At 34.7% G+C, this 26023-nt stretch overlaps 1 protein-coding gene across 2 annotated transcripts in view; it reads right to left on the bottom strand.

The window, feature by feature from the left end:
• MYH10 (myosin heavy chain 10) overlaps positions 1 to 26023 on the bottom strand; it is a 227432-nt gene that overhangs the window by 174414 nt on the left and 26995 nt on the right. For both annotated transcript variants that reach the window (XM_051995701.1, XM_051995702.1), the window contains exon 3: positions 16462 to 16618. In XM_051995701.1, the coding sequence (XP_051851661.1) occupies positions 16462 to 16618 (157 nt within the window). The remainder of the gene's footprint in view (positions 1 to 16461; positions 16619 to 26023) is intronic.

Here is a 26023-nt window from a genome sequence, read left to right as displayed (position 1 = left end):
TCTACTTGTCTACTGGCTTGCTGCCAGGGCAAAGTAGCCAACACTGTATTAAAGATCTCCCCACAGAAATAGCTGAGATCACTTCCCTCCCACCCCCTCCTCCAGTCTGCTCAGCTGAGAGCTGCCTGCCTTACTCTGTCTGCTGTGCTGCCACTGCCTGCCTTCAGTCTGTGCCCCATCTAACTGTCCCCACCCTGAGTAAAAACAAACCTTTTCTGGCAAATTTTGAGGATATCTTCTCTTGGTAATTATTTGTGGGTTTTTTTCAGTCAAGCACTAATTCTGAGGCTTGTCATGAAATAAATTATTCTGAGAGAAAACACAAAGCTTAAGTAAGATGTAGGCTTCCTTTCCACCATATTGGCCGGAAAACCGTTTATAGGAGCTTTTTTTTTAAACTTTAACAGCATTTTATTTTTCTAATTACATGTGAAGATAATTTTCAACATTCATTTTTGTAAGATTGTGTCTCAATTTTTTTCCTTCCCTGCTTTACTTTCCCATTCACAAGACAACAATATAATTGAACCATGTATGATCATTTTAAACATATTTCCATGTTATATTGTAAAAGAAAAATCAGAACAAAAGGGAAAAAAAAAATCACAAGATTTCCAATTCTCTTCTATTATAAAAAGAACTGCTGGGGAATTAGAAACGGAGTTGATATCCATCAATTGGGGAATGGCTGAATAAATTATGGTATATGAATGTAACGAAATATTATTATCCTGTAAAAAAAGCCTGCAAAGACTTAGATGAATTGATGAAGTGAAGTGAGCAGAACCTGAGAACATTACAATAACAACACTGTGTAATTATCAACTCTGTCAGACTTAGCTCTTCTCAGCAATATAATTATCTAGATAAGACAGCTTCAAAAGACTCAAGATGTAGGTTTCCATTCACATCCAGAAAAAGAACTATAGAACCTGACTGCAAATCGAAGCATACAATTTTCACTTTTTTTCTTTCTCATATTTTTTCTCTTTTGTTCTGATTCTTCTTTCATAATATAACTAATGTAGAAATATGTTTAATGTGAGTTTGTGCATGTATAATCTATATTGGATTGTTTGCTGCCTTAGAAGGATCTGGAAAGGAGAAAAAAACACTCCAAAACCCAAATTTTATAAAAGTGAATGCTGAAAACTATCTTACCATGTAACTGGAAAGTGAGTGGGGGAGGGGGATGGAGCAGAAAGAAGTTATCATTTCACTGAGGTCAAACATTTACTGAGCTATTTTATGTGCAAGATGTTACGCCAACTACATATCCTATTCAAAAGAGGAACACATTTAGCATCTTAATAAGATACAGCAAATCTATCTTAAAAAAAAAATGTTACTAGTGAAAATAATCTAAAATGATGTAGAGTATCACTATTTATTGACAAGTGGATGATATAATCACTCAAAATACTTCAAAAACTTCACAAAATATTTCGAGTAGTGATATCATTTAAACATATAACCTATCAAAATAACTTTAAAAGGCAGAGCACTAAATTAGACATGCCATTCTGGAGTTAGTATATAAATGTTTTAAAGTCATTTGACTTGAGAAGGGTAGTGACAGTATGTCAGGGTAGCAGGAAGAGGTACAGCAGGTTTCCCACAAAAAAAAAAAAAAATTCCTCAAGATCTAGAAAATGTACATTGAATGCTGGTGAGGAAACCCAAGAATGTCACAGGCAGTCATTTCCCCAACATGTATAAACACATGTCTAAGTGTCTGGTTTGAAGCACACCCCTCAGCAATGGAACACTACAACAATTAAGAACTGGGACAAGACAAAATCCAAGCCAAAGCTACCAGTTAGCATCCAGTCCTGCATCCTGCATAAGACTGCCCAGTGCGGTGTCAATCATTACTCCAGTAAAAGTCAATATCCAGGGCAAACTAAAGATGGGATCTGAGGTAAGAGATGATGTTTTGAAATAACTAACAGCTGCAAACCCTTAGGCTATAGAGAAAAAATTTAGATGCAAGCAATAGTGGTATGGCTCCTGGCTGCCTTCTCCCTCCCCCACCCCACACAACAGAACAGGGTCTCAATTTTATCTTCTAGTCCAAGAATGAGAAATATCTGGCCCACAAGCTGTTTAAGAACCATTAAATCATTTGCTAAGGCAGCTAGAAACGATGATAAGCTGAAAGCTAAGTACAACAACCTCCCATTGCTTGACTTCTGTGAATTGATAATTCTCTATGGCCCATGAATGATGTTATAAATATCCAAATAGCCACTGGCAGAAAAAAAGATTCCCCACCATTGTTCTAGCCCAGGGGTCCTTAAACTTTTTAAATAGGGGGCCAGTTCACTGTCCCTCAGACTATCGGAGGGCTGGACTACAGTAAAAACAAAAACTTTGTTTTGTGGGCCTTTAAATAAAGAAACTTCATAGCCCTGGGGGAAGGGGATAATCGTCCTCAGCTGCCACATCTGGCCTGCAGGCCATAGTTTGAGGACCCCTGTCTAACCCATTCTTAAATTTTGCAGATAAACATCCTGTGCAATAATTTTAGATGAAAGGAAACTTACAAATCTATCACTCAATCACAGCAGAAAGAGATTTCAAAGCTTTAATTGCTCTGTCTTCTAAAATACTCAACTCCCATTAAATATTAAGACATAATAATTAGGAAAAGATAAGATATAGAAAGCTGAGGAAGTTCCCATTCAATATCTCAGATGTAAATATTAATATGCCAAGTTTTATGTATTGGTTCAAGACAATAGAGAGACATATGGTAGGCTGAAATAGGCTAGACTATTTCCAATGATGACGTCTACACGAAAAGTGACAGAACTTGTTTTCCTAACTGAATCTGACTTTGTTGGTTTAGAGAATTTCAACCAGGTCTGCAATTTATAGCACTAATCTATAAGAATCCACATTTTCTATTTTGCTGTTCTCCCGTTCCACTCTATTTTTCAACTTTTTTAGTGCTGTCTCCCCATTAGTCTGTGGGTTCTTTTGAGAATGGGACCTGTCTTTTTCCTTTCTATCTCTAGTTTTTTTTAACATAGTCCCTGGCCACAGGGAAGGTCTTTCATATTTACTGACTGATAAAATCACAAATCCACTTAAGTATATAATAAGTAATTATTTTTTTAGATAACTAAAGTGGACTAATTTACTTTCTGTTATAGTATAAATAATAAAACACTCCACTAAAGACAAACACAAAAGTAACAAAAACCTGAAGCATGTTGGATACTTAAGTGTCTAAACTGATATAAGTTCTTTTTCTGAACTCCAGATGACTACCTTCCCTTCTGTCTACAATTTCTAGTTTAATTTGTTTCTAATTGTATTTACTCAGCTGATATTGCATCTACAGCAGAGTAATTTCAGCACCAAAGCAAAACATTGGCCCTTTTGATGATGCCTGTTAATTTGCAATAAAAAGAGGCAACAAAAAACTTCCTAGACATCGACATATCCAACCTCTCCAGCTATGAAAACAAAGCTCCCTTGCTTATTCCTGCTCTGAGGTGGCTTTCTGCAATATTCTCTCTAAAATGTTTGGGTTTTCTTGGGGTTCTCTGGTAGCAGCCTTTGTTTCAGTTCAGTAATCACCACAAGTGCATCCAGGGGTTAAAGTCTAAATCCTTTATTGTCTCCTTCAAAATCTTGTCTCCTTTCCTGGAGCCTGGACAGTTTTTTTAAGAGGCCTACCTCTCTCCTTGGTTCCCAGAGCTCGAGTTCCTGCCTGCCTTCCCTGGCTTCTCAATCTCCCCAACTGAATCCTGGCTGAGGCTCCAAGGGCTTCTAGTGCGCTTGTCCCTTTTTTGGTCCTGAGAGCACCAAGTATACACCAATCATTATATCACTAGGTAACCATTATTTGTTGCAGGATTAAATCAATGCTAAATTAGATTTAACCATGTCTCCTCAATTCCACTTAGTATCTAGTTTCAAGTTCTGGCCCATAACATCTCCTTGTAGGATTAAATCAACCATACTGAACTATGCTAAATTAGATAACTATTGTCTCTATCAATTCCACTGACTTAGTACCTTGTAAGAATCCTTTGTTTCAAGTTCAGAGTTCTGGCCCATAATAGCTATCAAGGGGTCTTACAGAACACAGCTGCCACCACCTGAAATGAAGTCCTTTTAGGGATAACAAAGTGTCTTAATCATCTACTCCCTCTAAGGACCCCTCTGTATCTACCAATGCTCTGTATTTAGACTTATTCCCAATGTTAGTATACTACCATCTCCACCCCTGTGATACTGAACACCTTTTAAGAAAAAACTAAATTTCTTTGAACTCTATTGTCCTCTGCCTAATTCCCATACACCTCAATCCTATTCATTCACTGTCCCACTTAAAAATCATTCAGCAATAAGAACTTCACATTATTCAAATGTATTCCACTCAATTAAAAAACTGATGACCAGTATCTATTCCTTGGATATTCTCTGTAAATAGATCAGAGAGGATTCGTTCTCTACATATTTATTACATATAACATACTGTATAATATATTTTATATATATAATACCCAATATTAAGGAATTCTGACATGTATACTGATTGCTCAAACACCCTAACTTCCTAGTTTCTCAATCTACTCTGCTTCCATGATCTATACTGCTACTCCAGCAACACAGGAAGCATCAAAATCATCACTCACAAATGTTCCATTTCCACACTTTTGAACACTATATTTTATCATAGTATTATTTCTTATACCTTAGGATCCTTGTAATCATGTAGTACCATGATCACCAACCTCAGTGTTAATCCATGCCCTGGCTCTTTCTCCTTTCTTATCATTCCCTTCATTACCCAATTTGACTCTATAATATTATCAAATTACAAACCCAAATCTAGATTATTTCTACCATTCATCTCTCTTGATCACATTCTCCTACTTAATCAATCCTGGCATAAATCCAACTTGATAATAGTATATTTATCTTTTAAATACAATGCCTAACACTGTATTTAATGTGGTTCAATACCCACTACAGTATTCTAGTTTTCTTCCTCTGAATTATTTTCCCCTCATTTGAATATCACGATGTTATTTTGTGTGTGGGTGGGTATATGTCCTATAAGTCTAGTAGCATTCTCTATTCTCTGATTTTTTTGGGGAAAAAAGTGAAACTGAATTATTTTTTAAATGTTTGATAGAATTTTAATTAAAATGTAGTGTGGGCAAAGGATATGTTTAATGTCTGTTTTTCTATATTTATTAATGAGATTTCTTTCTAGATAGAGACTCCCTGTGTCCCTGACCCCCAGGGTTCTAAAATCTTCCTCACTGGACTCTGTAGAAAGGTGTAGGATTCTCACCTCCCCCTCCCCCCAGTTTTCCCTAGATGAGAAATCTGAGCAATCTCCCCTATCCCATCTCTTTTAATCAGGAGACTGCTTTCCCTGTGGCTTGGGAGAGTATGAATGGCTCTCCAAACAGAAACTGTCACTTTAAGAGTTTCTTCTTTCATCCTAGCTACAAGTAGAGATAGGTGGAAGAGGAAGGAGAACCCAGATATAAATGGGCATTTGTAAGATTCACTGCCATTTTTACCCAGGGGAGCCATTGGAAAAGTTTTTGTGTCTCAGTCCTCAGGCTACTACCTTAGTTTACTACTGTTTCAAAGACTTGGGGGAATCTCAGAGTGGAGTTTCAAGGGGGAAGAGTTTCATCCCAAAAATGCAGTATTATTTGTCTGTGTATTTAAACCAAAGTGGTATAAAGCTAGAATCACTTTCAATTGATGTGTGCTGTCTGGGCATGGGATTTTAGAAGTAGAAATTGGAATGTGTGTTTGATTTGATTATGGGCCAAGGGTTTACCTTAGAGAAATTGTATATTCTGCAATCTGTGGAGTTATGTGCCACTCTGCTGAATAGGTGCTGTGGAGAGGTTCTTTCAAGTCATCCAAAGTTATTTAGCTATCCCGAATATTGGGGTTTTGTCTTGCTTTCTCCCTTGGATAAAGAGATTTGCTTGATAGGTAGAATTTATTGGATTTTATAGTGAAGGAGGAAGTTGAGATTGGAGTGGAAAGAAAAATAGATTTAAGGAGCTTTAGTCAAGGTGCACTGTAAGGAGATGTGTGTAAAAGGGAAAGTAAGGAAATTTAGACATGTGAGAATGAGAAGAATGAAGGCCCATGGAATAAGGCCAAGGTCAAATGTGGCCTGCCCCTTGGCCCCTCTTCCCCAGGTGCTACCAATTGGGAGGCCCTACCATTTCAAACGTGAATGAAAGGAGTTAAAGAAGGAAAAGAAGATAATTTACCTCATGGCTTTTTTGGGGGATGACTGGTGAATCAGGAAGTAATTTGCTGAGAAAGGATTTAATTATACAGTTACCAACAAATTATGGTCACTATGGCTGTCTTTGAGGAAGAAGACAGGAAACAAATTAATCCAATGGTCTAAGTGAGAAAGGAAAATAGGAGTGAATTAAAGGTCGCAAAGTGATGTAAGAACAAATGATATAATTATGAGACCTTGCTGTTATTTGATTAATTATTTAAAGTAAATTTAAAATATCTTTAGTGGAGAGCTCAGAGAAGAGAATTTTAGTACAACTAGAGGGGTCTATCTCAAATGCCCTTTTTGACAAGTAATTGTTACAAGGCACTGCCTAAGTGCTCTCCTTCCTCCCCTTTCTCTCCTTTCTTCCTCTTTCCCTTTCTTCCCACCTTTCCCCCCCTACCCAAATTCAGGAGCTCCCACAAATGGGAAATAACTCTTTGGTCAATTCACCTCCCAATGATCAGCATTGTATAGCTGTAGCTACCAGTTTCAGGGAATTGACTCACAGTCCACAGGATGCTGTTTGAATCAGCTCCTGATTGGTCCTCAAGCTCAGGACCCCTCCAGATTGGGACCCTGTAAAACAATGCAACAATATGCCCATTCCCAGGTAGAAGTAGTTTCAGAAGATAAGACATCACCCCATACCCCAAAGGACTTTGGGCCCCTTTGGTTTGAGGGGAACTGGAATGATGAATGGACCCCAAACTACCCAGTGTCTGAGTGAGTCTCCAGTAAAGAATTATTGATGCCATGAAAGGAGAAGTTTTTACAGTATTAATGCTCTTCCCCTACTACAATAGTATTTGGGACTTATGACAGGGGACATCTAGTTAAGATGTGGGTAAACATTACTGAAGATACTACACAAACAATTCAGTCTGATGCCTGTCAAATTACATAATGTGGAAGCTTGATTACTCACAGACAATTTAGTTACATTAAGTATTTGTGCTTTGATGAAGAAAGAGGATTTTATGAAACTATCTGTCTAATATGGTTACAACAATTTATAAGGGCCTAAACTTTTGGAATGCAGCTAGTCATTAGAAGAAAGGATTGTTGGGTTTTTGGTTTTTGTAAAATCTCTAAAACTTTTCTCAATAAAGAAATTCAACAAATTAGGAATCCAACTAAAAACACTAAAAAAGGCACAGATCAAAAAATCCCAAATAAATATAAACAAGAAATTCTTAAAATCAAAAGAGAAACAAAATTGAGAAGGAAAAAAAAAACCCCACCAAACTACTGAAACTAGAAGCTTTTTAAAGAAAATATTAATAAAAATAAACTTACCTATCTGGAAAGAAAATAAGAAAAACAAATTACCAAAATTAAAAAGGAAACCAATGTTAAATGAAAAGAGATTTTGATAAGATAAATATAGTCCAAATTAATTTAACGGGATTTTAGTTGGAGCAAAAAGACAAATAGAGTTAAATCAAAGATATCCACTATCACCAAGACTGGGAAAGCAGTAAGAAAAGAAGAAACGGAAATAAACTTTTTGTCATTAATATAATGGTTTAGAGAAGTTCAGAGATTTAACTACAGAATTAGCTGTAAATATAATTTAAATAAAGAAGCAAGTTATAAAATATGATTTTACTACACATTAAATCATACCTTTTCACTTTTCTTGTTTTTTTTTGTGTGTGCAACAAGGCTAATAATAAAGTGCTTTGCATGACTTTATATGTATAATCAGTATCATATTGCTTGCTTTTATCAAGGGATATAAGTAAGAGAAATTGGAACTTAAATTTTCTAAATGAATGTTGGGAAATACCAATGAAATGAAAACTACATTTTAAGAAATAAAACAAAAATAAAAAATAAAATAAACAAACAAAAGTCGGTCTTTTTGCCCAATATGAAAATCTGGAAGAAAAAGACAAAAAAAAGAAATTCCATTCCAACTATGAAATGTATAAACTGTTTGGGAATCTAACAACCAAGCAAAACATACTTAGAACATATCTGAAAATGACAAAATATTCATTACAGAAATAAAGGTATATATAAATAATTGGAGAGATATTAAGTTCTTATTGCTAGGCAATGACAATTTAAAATGATAAGAACAAGCAGTTTTAAGAAATCAAAACAATTTATAATTAGGAAAAAATTAAAACTTTGCTGAGATTTTTTTTTTTTTTTGCACCTATCAGACTGGCTAAAATGAGTAAAGGGGAAAATAACAAATGCTGGAAGGAATGTGGAAAAACTGGGAGACTAATTCACTGTGATCCAATCCAACCACTTTGGAGAGCAATGTAATATACATTATTTTACCTTACCTATTTGGTAAGAAAATAATTAAATACAAAAATAAATTTAGTGTATTTGTATATAAACTACTGAGTTGCTTTCTAGAAGACAAAATAATTAATAAAGTTCATCCACAGTAAATTTAGAAGAGGACAAGGATAATAGTCACACAGGCTGCTACCTATATACTTGTAGGGAATTCCCCAAAATGAGATCACAGATTCTTTTAAATATTTTTCAACCAAATCAAATTTGTCCACTGACAATAGAAATCAAAATCATTTACTTGGAATATTTCACTCCCTAACTAGCAAATCAAGTGTTAAGTGTAAACAATTTCTTTCAAAGATATCTTGTTAATTAGCAACTGCAAAGAATCCTCACAGTTCAATCATAAAAGCAGGAAATTTAAGAGAAATCGACTGTCTCAGAGATATCTAATCTAAATCCCTCATTTTAGAGGTGATGGAATCTCAGCTACAGCCCCAACCCTTCTTTCTTACTCTCCCTTTTCTATATAAATCCTTACCTTACTCTATTGGGCAGCTTCTCCCTCCCTTAAAGAGAGGTTAACTGCTGGGGATTAACCACAAAATAAATGCCTTTGTTTGCTTTGGAGACTGTCTGAGCCTGAATTCTTTCAGAGAAGATACCATGACACACAGAGCAAGGTCTCCAACTCATATCCAATGAAAAGTAAGCCTCTCCTTCCTATAACCAGTGTTCATTCACCAAGCATTTAGGAAGGATTGGCAGGACTTCGTAGGAATTATGGCCCCAGTGCCCATAATTCCCTCTAGATGGAGGATGTTCCATTTAGGAATTTTGTATTGAGCCCTTGTGCTAATTTTCTCCCTTACTGAAGAAGGCAAATAGCTGGAGGAAGAATTCCTTGCCAATAAATTTGATAACCTAAGCGAAATGGATGACTACCTTCAAAAATATAGGCTTCCCAGATTATCAAAGGAGGAAATAAATTGCTTAAATAGTCCCATTTAAGAAAAAGAAATAGAACAAGCTATTAATCAACTCCCTAAAAAAAAATCTCCGGGGACCAGATGGATTTACATGTGAATTCTACCAAACATTCAAAGAACAATTAGCTTCAATGCTTTATAAACTATTTGAAAAAATAGGGAATGAAGGAGTCCTACCAAATTTCTTTTATGACACAGACATGGTACTGATACCTAAACCAGGTAGGTTGAAAACAGAGAAAGAAAATTATAGACCAATCTCCCTAATGAATAATGATGCTAAAATCTTAAATAAGGCATTAGCAAAAGACTACAGAAAATCATCCCCAGGATAATACACCACGATCAAGTAGGATTTTTACCAGGAATGCAGGGCTGGTTCAATATTAGGAAAACTATCAGTATAATTGGCCATATTAATAACCAAATTAACAAAAACTATATGATCATCTCAACAGATGCAGAAAAACCACTTGATAAAATCCAACATTCATTCCTATTAAAAACTCTTTAGAATATAGGAATAAATGGATTTTTCCTTAAAATAATCAATAGCATCTATTTAAAACCAGCAGTAAGCATCATATGTAACGGGGACAAACTGCAACCATTCCCAATAAGATCAGGAGTGAAACAAGGTTGCCCACTATCACCGTTACTATTTAATATTGTATTACAAATGCTAGTTTTGGCAATAAGAGTTGAGAAAGAGATTAAAGGAATAAGAATAGGCAATGAGGAAACCAAATTATCACTCTTTGCTGATGATATGATGGTATACTTAGAGAACCCCAGAGACTCTACTAAAAAGTTATTAGAAACAATCCACACCTTTAACAAAGTTGCAGGATATAAAATAAACCCACATAAGTCAACAGTATTTTTATATATCACTAACAAAACCAAACAGTTAGAGTTACAAAGAGAAATTCCATTTAAAACAACTACTGATTATATAAAATATTTAGGAATCTATCTGCCAAGGGAAAATCAGAAACTTTATGATGAAAACTACAAAACACTTTACCCACAAATTAAGTCTGATCTAACCAACTGGAAAAACATTAAATGCTCTTGGATTGGGCGAGCAAATATAATAAAAATGACAATACTACCTAAACTAATCTATTTAGCGCTATACCAATCAGACTCCCAAAAAACTATTTTGGTGACCTAGAAAAAATAACAAACAAAGTTCATATAGAAAGTCAAAAGGTCAAGAATTTCAAGGAATTAATGAAAAAAAAAAATCAAATGAAGGTGGCCTAGCTGTACCAGATCTAAAATTATATTATAAAGCACCAGTTACTAAAACCATATGGTATTGGCTAAGAAATAGACTAGTTGATCAATGGAATAGGTTAGGTTCAAAGGACAAAACAGCCAATAATTTTAATAACCTAGTGTTTGACAAACCCAAAGACCCCAGTTTTGGGGATAAGAACACATTATTTGACAAAAATTGCAGGGAAAATTGGAAATTAGTATGGCACAAACTAGGCATTGATCCACACTTAACACCGTACACCAAGATAAGGTCAAAATGGGTTCATGCCTAGTCATAAAGAATGAGATTATAAATAAATTGGAAGAGCATAGGATAGTTTACCTCTGAGACCTGTGGAAGAGTAAGGAATTTATGACCAAAGAAGAACGAGAGATCACTATTAACCACAAAATAGAAAATTTTGATTATATCAAATTGAAAAGTTTTTATACAAACAAAACAAATGCAGACAAGATTAGAAGGGAAACAAACTGGGAAAACATTTTTAGAGTCAAAAGTTCTGATAAAGGCCTCATTTCCAAAATATATAGAGAATTCACTCTAATTTATAAGAAATCAAGCCATTCTCCAATTGACAAATGGTCAAAGGATATGAACAGACAATTCTCAGACAAAGAAATTAAAACTATTTATAGACATATGAAAATATGCTCCAAATCATTATTAATCAGAGAAATGCAAATTAAGACAACTCTGAGATACCAATACACACCTGTCAGATTGGCTAGAATGACAGGGAAAGATAATGCAGAATGTTGGAAGGGATGTGGGAAAACAGGGACACTGATACATTGTTGGTGGAATTGTGAACACATCCAGCCATTCTGGAGAGCAATTTGGAACTATGCTCAAAAAATTATCAAACTGTGCATACCCTTTGATCCATCAGTGTTTCTACTGGGCTCATACCCCAAAGAGATACTAAAGAAGAGAAAGGGACCTGTATGTGCCAAAATGTTTGTGGCAGCCCTGTTTGTAGTAGCTAGAAACTGGAAAATGAATGGATGCCCATCAATTGGAGAATGGTTGAGTAAATTGTGGCATATGAATATTATGGAATATTATTGTTGTGTAAGAAATGACCAGCAGGATGAATACAGAGAGGATTGGAGACACTTACATTAACTGATGCTAAGTGAAATGAGCAGAACCAGTAGATCATTATATACCTCAACAATGATACTGTATGAGGATGCATTCTGATGGAAATGGATTTCTTTGACAAAGAGACCTAACTCAGTTTCAATTGATCAAAGATGGACAGAAGCAGCCACACCCAAAGAAAGAACACTGGGAAATGAATATAAACTGCTTGCATTTTTGTTTTTCTTCCAGGGTTATTTATACCTTCTGAATCCAATTCTCCCTGTGCAACAAGAAAACTGTTCGGTTCTGCACACATATATTTTATCTAGGATATACTGTAACCTATTTAACATGTATAGGACTGCTTGCCATCTGGGGGAGGGGGTGGAAGGAGGGAAGGGAAAATCGGAACAGAAGAGAGTGCAAGGGATAATGTTGTAAAAAATTATCCTGGCATGGGTTCTGTCAATAAAAAGTTATTTAAAAAAAAGAAAAAAAGAATTCCTTAGGCTTAAAGCATAATGGGCAATCCAATGCGGCTGTAATGATTCTCAGTGGTCCTCAAACCACTATACAAAGCAGGCCTGGGTGAAGAGCCCTGACATGGAGTTCCCACCCTGAAAACAGACCTCTTTGTGCATTACCCTTAACACCTATCACGAGGTGAATGGCATGTTTCACCTTCATTCTTTGGACTTGTAATATATTACTGCAGTCTAAAGAATTTCAAAGTTATTTTCTAGAATATTATTATTCTCCTACCTCTGCTCACTTTGCATTGCATCAGTTCATAAAAGTCTTCTCAATTTCCTTTGAAAGTGTCCATTTCACCATTCTTTTGGAAAAATGATGTCCAAATACCTTCATATGAAACATTTTATTTAGCCATTACCCAACAGGAGAACTGTTCCTTGGTTTCCAATTTTTGGCTATCACAAGAGATGCTACAAATATTTCTGGGAGTGTAGATTCTTTTTCTTTCATTTCTTTTTTGAGTTATTAGTAGTAATTTAGAATATTTTTTCAGATGACTGCTTATAGATTTGCTTTCTGGGGCCATTAGGGTTTTTAGGGGATAAAAAGCTAGTCCTGCAAGATTTAAAAACAATAATGGATTTCTTTTAGTAAGCCAACAGGAAGCTATTTAGTTATTCACAGAACCTTGGAACAAAGATAATCATGGACAACCAGGCCTCAGACTATTAATGGAAATTTCAAGAATCCTACCTCTTATATGCACTGATTTATCCTTAAAAACAGCATGAATTTGCAGATAAAAAAGAAATTAGAGAAAACAACAAACATAATAACCCACAAATAATTCTTTTAATATTCAATTAGGGAAACCACAGGAATCCCGGTTTAAATTCAACCAGTTACACTTCCCCAATTTAACTAATCAAGTTGCTTAATCTCTCTTTAATTTACTTAATTATAAAATGTGTGTGATTTGCCCAGGACCTGTCTCCAGGTTCAATACCCACACTGTGACACCTAGCTGAGTTGCCCAGCACATAGTAGTTACTTAATTGCTTGTTTTCTTTTAACAAATCATTTTATTAAATATTAACTAAAACAGGTGCCACAAGGATGGGAAATCTAAAAAAGTATATGTGGGGGAAGGGGGAGCAGCTAGGTGGCACAGTGGGTAGAGCATCAGCCCTGAAGTTAGGAGGACCTGAGTTCAAATCTGCCTCAGACACTTAAAACTTCCTAGCTGTGTGATCCTGGGCACTTCACCTAACTGTAATGTTCTCTTGTTGGGTTTTCTTGGGGTCTCTGGAGGCAACCTTCGTTTCAGTTCAGTAATCACCACAAATACAGCCAGGTGTTAAAGTCCAAATCCTTTACTATCTTTTTCAACATCCTATCTCCTTCACTTGGGGCTCGGCTAGTTTTCTGGAGGCCTATCTCTCTTCTGGGTTCCAAGGCCCGCCTGCCTTCTCTAGCTTATGAATGTCCCTGACTGAATCCTAGCTGAGGTTCCTAGTTTATATGCCCCATGCTGAGTATAAACCAATCATTATATCACTAGGAAACCATTATTTGTTGTAGGATTAAATCAATGCTAAACTAGATTTAACCATTATCTCCTCAATTCCACTTAGTACCTAGTTTCAAGTTCTGGCCCATAACTTCTCCTTGTAGGATTAAATCAATCATACTGAACCATGCTAAATTAGATAACTATTCCACTGACTTAGTACCTTGTAAGAATCCTTTGTTTCAAGTTCAGAGTTCCGGCCCATAACACCTAACCCCAACTGCCTCAGGGAAGAAAAAAAAGTATACGGGTTTAACATAGCCTACTGGTTCTAGCTTCTAAACGCATTAAAAAGACTAAAATTCTATTAAAATCAGGCACTAGAGAATAGGAATAATATGTCACCATAAATTAAAACAAAGCAAAAGGTGATTACAAATTATTTGATAAAAGGTGGTCTTTTATTTTGGAGTAGAAGAATAGAAGAAAAATCAATGAATCATTAAAAAAAAAAAAAACCTACTATTAAGTAAGCAGGAATTGGTTCAAAAGGGAACAAAGAGGAAGCAAGCATGTTACATTGCAAATAAACACCCAACCCCCAAAAAGATCACACTGTTATGTTATTCAGTTTCATATGCAATTTTCATTTTTGTACAGGGATACATTTTGTTTATGTCAGCAAAGTTCATAATAACCAAAAATGGAAATTTAAATTAAAGAATTTAATGTAGGAGACAACATACTCTGATAGTCCAAAGAAAAGAAGCTAACATGGGGAATTATTTAAATTTAGCTTTCTCAAATAAAGAAAAAAACCTAACATTTTTATAACTGCAAAGACAACAGGGCATAGTATATAAAAAAGTATCCTTGAAAGTAAGACCTAAATTCAAGTCCTACCTCTGCCTCTGGGAATCCCAAGGGCAAGTCATTTAACCTTTTAGTACCCCAGACAACTAAAACTAAGATGCAGAACCTGCACTAGTTCTACACTAGAAGTAGAGGTTTCCTCAAAAGTTTCCTAAATCACTGAAAACTTAAGTCTGAAATAAAAGTCACACAAATGATCACTGCATTCAAATTTCTAATATTTTTGCCTTAAACAGTCATGAGTTACCAAATCTACTTCATTCTTTCCTAATCAGCCCAACTAAGGAGAAAAGATAACTGTATATTCTTTCTCCTTCATGCACAGACACTCAAAATCATAAGGACTTTTCCTGCCTCTTGAAATGGTACTCTATTTTCCATCAACTCTTGATCTTAATATAATTCAACCTAGTCTGTTGGAATCTTTACAAACTGTTAAGTCCTTAGAGTTGATAGAGACAATAAATATCTAATTTAGCATGGTTCAGTATGATTGATCTGATCCTACAAGGAGATATTATGGGCCAGAAGAAACAAAGTACTAAGTAGAACTAATAGAAACAATGCTTGTGTTCACACCTTTAGAGAACTCATATAAGCAAGAAGTATTTAAGTACTCATTGGAATTCACAAGTATGGGAGATTCACAAAGTTAATTGTGGAACTTTGTGAATTCACATCTCCCTTGAAGCTCTTAGGGCCAGAGAGCACTCTGGGAGAAAACCCATAATCCCACTCTCTCATATCCCACAATCCCACTCTTGGAGAAGGAACATAAATAGAGCTTCAGATGAATATAAACTGCTTGCATTTTTGTTTTTCTTCCCGGATTATTTATACCTTCAGAATTCAATTCTCCCTGTGCAACAAGAAAACTGTTCAGTTCTGCACACGTATATTGTATCCAGGATATACTGTAATCTATTCAACATATAAAGGATTGCTTGCCATCTGGGGGAGGGGGTGGAGGAAGAGAGGGGAAAAATCGGAACAGAAGTGAATGCAAGGGATAATGCTGTAAAAAAATTACCCTGGCATGGGTTCTATCAATAAAAAGTTATTAAAAATAAATAAATAAGTAAATAAATAAAATAAATAGAGCTTCAGGGAGCCAGTCAAAAGAGTTACTTCAGAACATTCCCGGGGGTGGGAGAGGAGCACTCTGGGAGGAAGCCCATAAGCTCTCTCTCTTATTCCATTTTCCACCTTGGTGGCTGGAGGCTGAAGGACAAACCTTTGGATTTGGAGACATTCGGAGGGAGCTCTTGGAACCAAGCAGAGAGATAGGCCTCTAAGCTAACCAGGCTATTTTGGAGGAAGCAATAAAAGATCTGAACGTTATCAGCTGGCTGTATTTGGGTGATTATTATTTTTAACTGAAAATAAGGCTGCCTCCAGAAAACCTCCCCAAGAAACCTGCTCCCAGAGAGAACCATTATTTTAAAGAAGAAAAACACCACATTTTGGCAACAATGGCTGAATCAAAAAAGATTATAAATATTAAAGTACTGTAAAAAAAATTCACATGCTATACAAATTAACAATTAAAATAAGCTAACATGAGAAACAAGATTTTCACAAAGCCTCTGAAGCAACAAAAAAGCATTTATCTGCTGCCTATATACAAAGGCCAACATTTCTACACCTTGTCAAGGGATACAGCAAACTTAGTTCATTAATGTCCACTTACCTTGAAGCATACATCTGTAAGCAGATTCAGATATAGCATAAATGTGTGGGGGCATCTCATGACGTTTCTTCCCTCTGTACATTTCGATAATATTTTCAGAGTAAATTGGAAGATTCTTGTAAGGATTTATGACTACACAGAATAGTCCAGAGTAGGTCTAAGACATACACACACACATAAAAGGACAAAAATAAAAAAGAAACCATAAAATTCCATTTAATTGTGTTTTACAATGAATATATATAAATTTTATCAACACAGACAACAAAAGTATACTGTTGCTTCTGAACTTTTCATTGTGTGTTTAAGTTTTACTACTTTAATTGGTCTTATTTGCACAGCTGTAGTAAAAGGCACATACTATTTTAGAATTCTACTCTATTTATTTGACAATCATTTATCCAAATAATTTCATATGGAATATATAGATGTTCTTTGTACTCAACATAAGGGATATGGGCAGATAAGAATCAGAGTGTAGAAGACTTTTGAGGATTTAAGATCTTAACCCGATGTCAAAAGAAATCTAAAGAAGTATTTTTTTTAAAAGATTAATAAGTCAGTGTTCTTTATCTACTGGACCAGAAAATCAACAAAAGAACAGTTAGGAAATTGATGAGATTAAAGTACAACATAAGCCAGAACAGAGACTTTGAAGAATAAAATGAGGCTTGATAACTGGTGATACTAAGGGTTAACAAAGAGGGTAGAGAAAGAGAAATCAACAGAGAGGAGAATCAAATGGCCACTGATGAGAGCATGCCACACTCTTGAATCAGAGTGTCTAGGAACTAGGAAGTTAGAAGACAAATCTGATTTGCAAGAAGATAGATCAGTTTAGGGCACACTGAAGTTGTGGTTTTGGAAAAGCATGAAATAGAAATAAGCAACTAGAAGAATATGCAAAACTATAAAGACAATAAGAAGTGGAAGTTAAAGCCACAAGAATTGATGATGTTTCAGGAGTGGTGAGAGGGAAGAACTAAGAGCACAGCAACATTTAGAGAACAAAGATCACAATCCCAGAATGAAGATGAGCCCTAGGATACTAGAGTGACACAAATGAAAAAAACCTGAGACATAATTTCTAAGTAATTAATGATCGATTTGTTAATTAAGCTGGCTGGCAATAAATAACCTAATGGCCAGTCATCAAAACCATCTGGGTACTAGCTAAAAAATAATGGTGGATAGGAGAGTAGATCAAGTACAGAAGACACAGTAGTCAACTGACTATAGAAATCTACTGCTGGAAAAAAAAACCCATGGGCTTCAGCTTTTGGGATAAAAATTCACTATATGATAATAAAAATTTCTGAGAAAACCTCAAAATAGTATGGCAGAAATTAGGCATACACCAACATCTCATATCATATACTAAGATAAGGTCTAGATGTATTCATAATTTAGTAATGAAGAGTCATTCTATGAATGAAGAGCCATTCTATAGAACAATTTGGAACAGTGCACAAAATGTTATAAAACTATATGTATGTATGGGTGTATATAGGTATGTATGTATATGTCTATAATGTATAAAACAAAAGCCTTGGATCCAGCAGCCCCTCCACTGGGTCTGTATCCCAAAGAGATCCTAAAAGAGGGAAAGGAACACATGCAAAAATGTTTGTAGTAGCAAGGAAGTGGAAATGGATTGGATGACCATCGATAGGGGAATGGCTGAATAAGTTACAGTATATGAATGTAATGAAATATTATTGTTCTGTAAGAAATTGATTTCAGAAAGCCTGCAGAGACTTCCATGACTCTTTCCAATAATGAGATCTACACCCAGAGAAAGGACTGTGGGAACCGAGTGTAGATCACAACAATAGCATTTTCACTCTTTTTGTTGTTGTTTGCTTGCATTTTGTTTTCTTTCTCATTTTTTCCTTTTTGATCTGATTTTTCTTGTGCAACAAGATAATTCTTGAATTTAACATATATTGGATTACCTGTTATCTAGGGTGGGAGGAAGGAGGGGAAAACTTGGAACAGGTTTTGCAAGGGTCAATTTTGAAAAATTATCCATGCATGTGTTTTGAAAATAAAAAGCTTTACTAAAAAAAAAAAAAGAAAAAGAAAAAGAAAAGAAAAAAGAAAGACTTCCAAGAAGCTAGCAGAATCAGAAGAATATTGTACACAGTAATAGCAAGATTATGTGATGATTAACTATAAAAGATTTAACTCTTCTCAGCAATACAGTGATACAAAACTAAACGATAGACTTAGGATAGATGGTGCCATCAGCATCCAGAGAGAACGAGCTGTGGAGACTGAGTATAGATTGAAGCATGTTATTTTCACTTTTTTGGTAGCTTGTTTATTTTTTTCTCTCTTGGCTTTTCCCTTGTATTCTAATTTTTCTTCCAAAACATGACTAATATAAAAATGTTTAAAATTACTATCTATCTATATATTATACCTCGTACCACACTGCTTGTTGCCTTAGGGGTGGAGGATGTTAGGGAGGGGGAAGAAAAAAATATTTGGAACACAAAAGCTTGCAAAAATGAATGTTGAAAACTATTTTTAAATGTAATTGGAAAATAAAATGTTATTGAAATTTAAGAAAAAAATAATTAAAATAAATAAATTCATGGCCAGTGGTTTCTCATGGTAAGCAGAGACTTCAATGGAGACTCTGGGAGCTTAAATATACCTTTCTAAAAGGAAATGCCCTGACAAGTGAAAATCAACCCTAAATTGTAATTCCTAAGAATTCTCATCGTTATTAGAGCAGTAAGAATGCAAAAGACAGAGGGAATGGGCTTGAGTTGAATATGATGGATGATATCTAAAAGATAAAATAAAATTAAGGGGTGAGAAAGAGGAAGGCTCTGAGAAAGGTGCAAGGAAGAAAGAGATTTTCCCTTAATGGATGAGAAAGAACTACAATGGAAAGGAAGATGGGGGAAATGGGGAAGTATGAGAGCCCTACTTTCATTGGAATTGACTCAAAGAAGAAATACACTCAATAGGGGATAGTACTTTATTTTACCAATAAGAAAGTAAGAAGGGAAAGGAATAAGGGAGGGGACAAAATGAGGTAGGGGTGGCAGCGGGGGAGGAAGAACAAAGTAATAGAAGGGAGAGCAGATTGGGGGAGAGAAGGAAAACACTTTTGAGGATGGACAGGGTAAAAGAAAAGAAAATAAGATACATAGGGAAAACAAGAGTCTATGATTTTGAAAACAAGTTATATATACTATGATCACATGGAACTTATACTAGGAAAGCAGAGCTGGTTCCATATTAGGCAAACCATAAACATAAAACACAACAACAACAAAAAAATCAACATATGATTAAGTCATTAGATGCAGAAAAGGCTATTAACAAAATTGTTTTTATTGTTTTAAATATTTTTATTGTTTTAAAATATTTTTAAGAAAAGCATATGGTTGAGATGGGGGCAGAACCAAGATAGCAGAGTAAAGGCAGGGACTTCTTAGGTCTCCCTCAAAATCCTCCAAATTCCTTTAAATTATGACTCTAAAAAATATCAAGAAAGGTCTGTGGCAGCAAGATTGGAGATGCAACCCCACCAAAACAGCTCCAGGCAGCAAAGCAGAAAAGGGCCATGGGGCCTCTGAATTAGCAGCACTACTGGTGGCTTCCAGATAGATCACTCAACCCAGAAACACCAAAGATGACTAGGAAGGTCAGCAGGAAAAAAAGGTCTTCTCAACTAGGGTGAGAGGGTCTTGGGAAATCAGCAAATCAAGCATGGGGAGTGGCAATGCCTAGGCCCAAAGGAGGTCTCTTTATTAGAGGAAGAACTTTATTGCTTTAGCACACTAAAACTTATGGAGCAGAGACCCTGCTCAGAGTTCCTTAGAGCAGAAATGAGTGCTTGTCATCAGGTCCTTAGAAGTGTCTCTGAAAATAGCTGCATAAAACCCCTGAAACTTGGGTTATTATACTCTCCACTCTGGAAACAAAGCACTACTTTAACAAAGAATTAAAAGCCAAATAATGGGCTGGGGAAAAGAGCAAAACAGAAAAAGATTCTGACCATACAAAGTGACTGTGATGACAAGGAAGAACAAAATACATACACAGAAAAAGATTACAACGTCAAAGCACCTATATTCAAAGCCTCCAAGAAAAGTAAGAATTACTCTCAGTCCATGGAAAATCTCAAATGGGTTTTTGAAAATCAAATAAGAGAGACAGAGGAAAAATTGGGAAGAGAAATGAGAGTGACACAAAAAGAAGTACAAAAAGAGTGCCTTAAAAAAGCAAAATTAGCCAAATGGAAAAAGAGGTACAAAAGTTCACAGGGGAAAATAATTCCTTAATTTTGAATTCAAAAAATTAGAATTGAGCAAATGGGAAGCTAATGACTTTATGAGAAATCGAGGAACAATAAAACAAAAACCAAAAGAATCAGAGAAAAACATGAAATTGGAAAAACAGCTGACCTGGAAAAATAGATCCAAGAGAGATAATTTTAAAACCATGATCAAAAAAAAGAGCCTATACATCATTTTTTAAGAAATTATCAAAGAAAACTATTCTGATATTCTAGAACCAGACAGTAAAATAGAAATGGAAAGAATCCACTGATCACCTCCTAAAAGAGATCCCAAGATGAAAACTCCCAGGAATATTATAACCAAATTCCAGAACTCTTAAGTCAAGAAAAATATTGAAAGCATTCAGAAAGAAACAATTCAAGTATAGTAAAACCACAGTCAGAATAACACAAAACACAGCTTCTACATTAAAGGATTGGAGAAGTTTGGAATATAATATTTTGGAGAGCAATAATAAATTACAAGAATTACAACCAAGATCACTTACCCAGTAAAAACGAGTATAATTCCTCAAAGGGAATGAATATTCAATGGAATAGAGAACTTTCAAGCATTTGTAATGAAAAGACCAGAGCTGAATAGAAAATTTGATTTTAAAATATAGGATTTCAGGAGAAAAATAAGGAGGTTAATTAAGAAAGGGTTATCAAGGGACTTAATAAGGTGAATCTCTTTGCATTCCTACATGGGCAAATGATATATAACTGCCGTATATAAGGCGTATATATAGACAGAAGGCACAGATGTAAGTTGAATGTGGAGATATCTAAAAAAACAAAATTAAAGGAGTAGTTATGTGGCACAGTGGATACAACACCAGCCTTGAAGTCATAGAGGATATATGTTCAAATCTGGCTTCAGACATTTAACATTTACTAGCTATGTGACCCAGGGCAAATTACTTAACCCCAAGTTCCTCCCCCCCAAAATTAATTAATTAATTAATTAATTAATTAATGGATGAGAGAAGAATGTGCTAGGAGAACAGGAAAGGGAGAAACAGAATGGCATAAATTATCTGCCCTAAAAAAGAGGCAATAAAAAGCTTTTACAATGAGGGGAGGAGAGGAGGGAGAAGAAGAGGGAAGTATGGGAGAGGAGTATTGAGTAAATCTTACTCTCATCAGAATTGGTTCAAAGAGGTAATATAACATATGCACTATCTATCCTACCCAGAAAGAAAGTTGGAGAGGAAGAAGATCCGGGAAATGGGGGGGAAGGGGAGAGTTTTAAGAGGAGAGGACATTGTGGGGGAGGGAGTCGACAGTAGTAAAACACTTTTCAGGAGGAACAGAATGAAAGGAGAGAGAGAACAGAATAAATGGGGAGAAATATAGTTAGCAGTAATAATTGCAGAAGAATTTGGAAGTAAATTTCTCTGATAAGGCTTCATTTCTCAATCATAAATGAAAGAGTCAAATATATATAAAAAATAAGAGTCATGCTCCAATTGATAAATGATCAAAAGTATGAACTATGCCCAAAGAAATATAAAGTCATACATATTCTTTGACCTAACAAGACCACTACTAAGCATGAATCTCAAGAGATTAAAAAAAAAAAAAAAAAAGGACCATTTGTACAAAAATATTTATAGCAACTGTTCTCAGGACGAAAAGTTGGAAATTGGGAATATGCCCATCAATTGGAGAATGGCTGAATAAGCTATGGAATGTGATTATGATGAAATATTATTGTTTATGGGAAATGATAAGCAAAATAGTCTTAGAAAAACCTGGAAAATCCTCGATGAACTAAAGCAAAATAAAATACATTGTGTACAAAGTAACAGCAATATTGTGGGATGATCAGCTGTGAATCCATAACTACTCTGAAGGATTAGTGAAAAATGCAAAATGCTATCCATACCTAAAGAAATAACTGTGTCTGAATACAGAATGAAACATACTATTTTACCTTTATTTTTTTTCCTCAAGGGTTTTTTTTTGGGAGGGGGGAAGAGAAAGATATATTTTTTTTCTCCTGCAAAGTACCTTTTATGGAAATGTTTTGCATAACCTTCATATATGCCTTCTTAATGAGGGGTGAGGATGGAAAGAAAGGGAGAAAATCTAGAACTTATTTTATTTAAATATATATATATATAAAACTGTTTTACATTTAAGTGGGGAAAATAAAAATGTTAAATTTTTTAAAAGATAGGGTTAAACAGCACTATCTTTAATCTGGTAAGTAGAATCTATGTGAAACCAAAAGCCAGCATTATATATAATGGAAATAATCTAGAGGATGAGATAAATTAACCAATTATTAATACTGGGATCTAGGGTTTTTTCCTCTTTGAGCTTCCTCATTCCAAGCCTTCCTTGGGAAGGATAAGAACTGACAGTGCGACTGGCCTAACCCTAATGAGACTAGTCTAACCAAAAATATTCTTTTCTATTCTGGGCAGAACTCCACCCAACTGGGAGTGTTTTTTATTAAAATGAAAAGAGAATCTAATGTAGGTGAATACAGGCCCTAAATAGGATTAGTTCTTATAACCTCATTGTTCAATTTAAGTGGTCTGGGGATGTCTTAGTCTAGAAAATATGAACAAGAGTGATCTGGGGAAGACATATTCTTTGTCTTGAGTACTCAAGGATGAATCTCATGATCAAGTTTTCAGCAGGAGGAGTTGAAGACTTTGGCCCATCTTCTCATTAATATGTCCACTCCCTTATTAACTGGAATGATATCCATGACCTTTTTTGTCTTAATCCAGAGAAGCCACTTGACCATCAATTTATTATTTGCTAGCCTAACTAATAAACTGATTATAATTGCCTAGAAACTCTCTCAGAATTTTCAATTCTTTCACATTGGACCTGCACCGACCAGAAGGAGTTCCCACATCTCTCTGCATTGCCCCTAACCTCATCATATCTGCCTAGATCAAAATACAGACTTAAGTAAGTGGAGAAATATTAATTGCTTGTGATTAAGCTATGCCAACATAATAAAAATATTATAAACAATCTATCGTATTTAGTTTCATACCAATCAACTATCAAAAGAGTATTTTATAGGGTTAAATAAAAAACATTCATCTGGAACAAAGATCAGGAATCTCATGATAAACATGATAAAATGGAAAGGAAGCAAACGGAGTATTACCAGATCTTCAACTATCATACAAAGTTTTAATCATCAAAATGATCTCAAAACTATCTAAAAATATTATTAATGGAACAGATTATATACAATAGCAAATAAAACAAGTAGCCTAACATTTGATAAAACCAAAGGCCCCAACTACTGAGATGAGGTTCACTATTTAAAACTGCTAAATAACTGGAAAAAATTAGGTTTAAACCAACATATCATACCACATATCTAAATAAGCTCCAAAGATTACATGATGTTAAAAGTTTATGTCACAAACAAATTAGAAGTACAAAAAGAAATTATCTTTTGTAGATATGAAAAGGAAAATGCTCATGATCAAATCAAAGAATCACAGATGATAAGAATTTTAACATATGAAATTAAACAATTTCTCCATACAAAACCATTATCCTTTAGATAAGAAAGGAAAGAGTTAATTGAGGGAGAAAAAAATCTTCTTAAGTTTCTCTGAAAAGCTTTCCTTTCTAAGAATATATGAGGAGCTGGTTCAAACTTATTAGAAACATTTTTCCAATTAATAGTCAAAGGATCATAAAAAACATACAGTTTTCAAAGAAAGAAATCTAAGATATAAGATTTTCACATCCATACGAAAAAGTGTTCCAAATTTTAAAACAGGTATGCAGTCCCAAAGTTAACAAGACAAAGGAAGAGAATTAGAGGGGCTTTGGGAAATGCACATGTTAATATATTGTTGGCCAAGCTGTGAACTGATCGAGCTATTCTGGAAAGCAACTTGGAACACTGCCCAAGTCACTAAATTGCTCGTTAACTTTGACCCAGTGATAAAGAAATGATACATCAATGAAATATTTCAAAAAAAACACAGAAAAGAGCAGAAGATTGTTGTTAGAGAAAGAGGCAAGGTTTGTACTACCATGTTGAAATTTAATGTATTATTGAAAAATAATTTGTATATGATAAATTTATAGTTTTATTTACAAATCTCTTTTTGTGGGAAAAATGTTTATTTGATTTTCTAGTTTATAACATTAAAAAATTAAAGGAAAGTAGGAAACCATAAAAAGTTTTGGAATGCTGCAGAGTGAAGTGAACTGAACCAGGTAAACAATTTATGCAATAACAACTACACTGTAAAAATGAAAAATTATATTTTTGGATAAAGTCAATGTGGGAATTTGATCCGGCAGACTGAACATTTGTTACAAGGTAGTGTTGTTTTCTGAGGGAGAGGAGAGATGATGGTTTGTTTTTATTTTTGATAGGAAAGATAGAAAGAAAATAAATAGTTGCTAGGGGAAAAAAATTTTCAACCCAACTGCAGCAACAGTGTTAGGTGATAAACATTGAGTATAACAAATACATTTATCTATCCAAAACATTTTGCCAGGGTCAATATCCATTCAGCTCTATGTTTTTTTTATCATCTTTATAACTACATCTTTATTTTGTCACAGTAACGGAAAACCCCAAGTAATCAAGAAAATAATAATGGTCTGGGTACTCTGTGTTAAGACATGTATTTATCTTAGAAAAACTTTCATTAAAAGCAAAAAAATATTAAAATGAAAATTAACCTCAGCAATTTGAAAAGAAAAGGATTAATAAGTTCCAGGACAATTCACCCAAGGTTTTCCCCACAAAAAAGATACTAGGTTAAGTGTCTTAAACCAATAAATAATTTCTAAAACTGTTAAATCTTCTTCTTTATAAAATACCACTATTTTCCCCTATACGCTTACCTGGATGATAAGTTCTCAGAAGACCAAGCTGTTTTATTTTGTTAAGCTGTCTAAATTAAAAAGGTTACACATATAGAATTAAAGCTTGCTACTAAATCTCACTGTTTAACAAACTCTTGTCAAAGAACAAAAAAATTTACCTATTATAACTCCACACTGGTCAACTGGGAAATGGTAAAAATTCTCTTAGAAGTCTTTCTTCCCCCATTTAAATTTTCAAGCTAGATAATAACAAGGCCTTATAGTCACAGAATTTATAAATCCTAAATTCAGAAATAGAAAGGACTAGAGACATTATCTAGTCAATATCTTCATTTTACAGATGAGGGAAAAAAGGCCCATGTAGCTGAAGTGTATTGCCCAAGTTCACCTCCTGTGTCTCTTTCCATAGAACCACATTATCCATTC

The sequence above is a fragment of the Antechinus flavipes genome, chromosome 4, assembly GCF_016432865.1.
Source record: "Antechinus flavipes isolate AdamAnt ecotype Samford, QLD, Australia chromosome 4, AdamAnt_v2, whole genome shotgun sequence".
Lineage (NCBI taxonomy): Eukaryota > Metazoa > Chordata > Mammalia > Dasyuromorphia > Dasyuridae > Antechinus > Antechinus flavipes.
The sequence above is the reverse complement of the archived record's forward strand: the minus strand, read 5'-3'. Positions and strand labels throughout refer to the sequence as shown.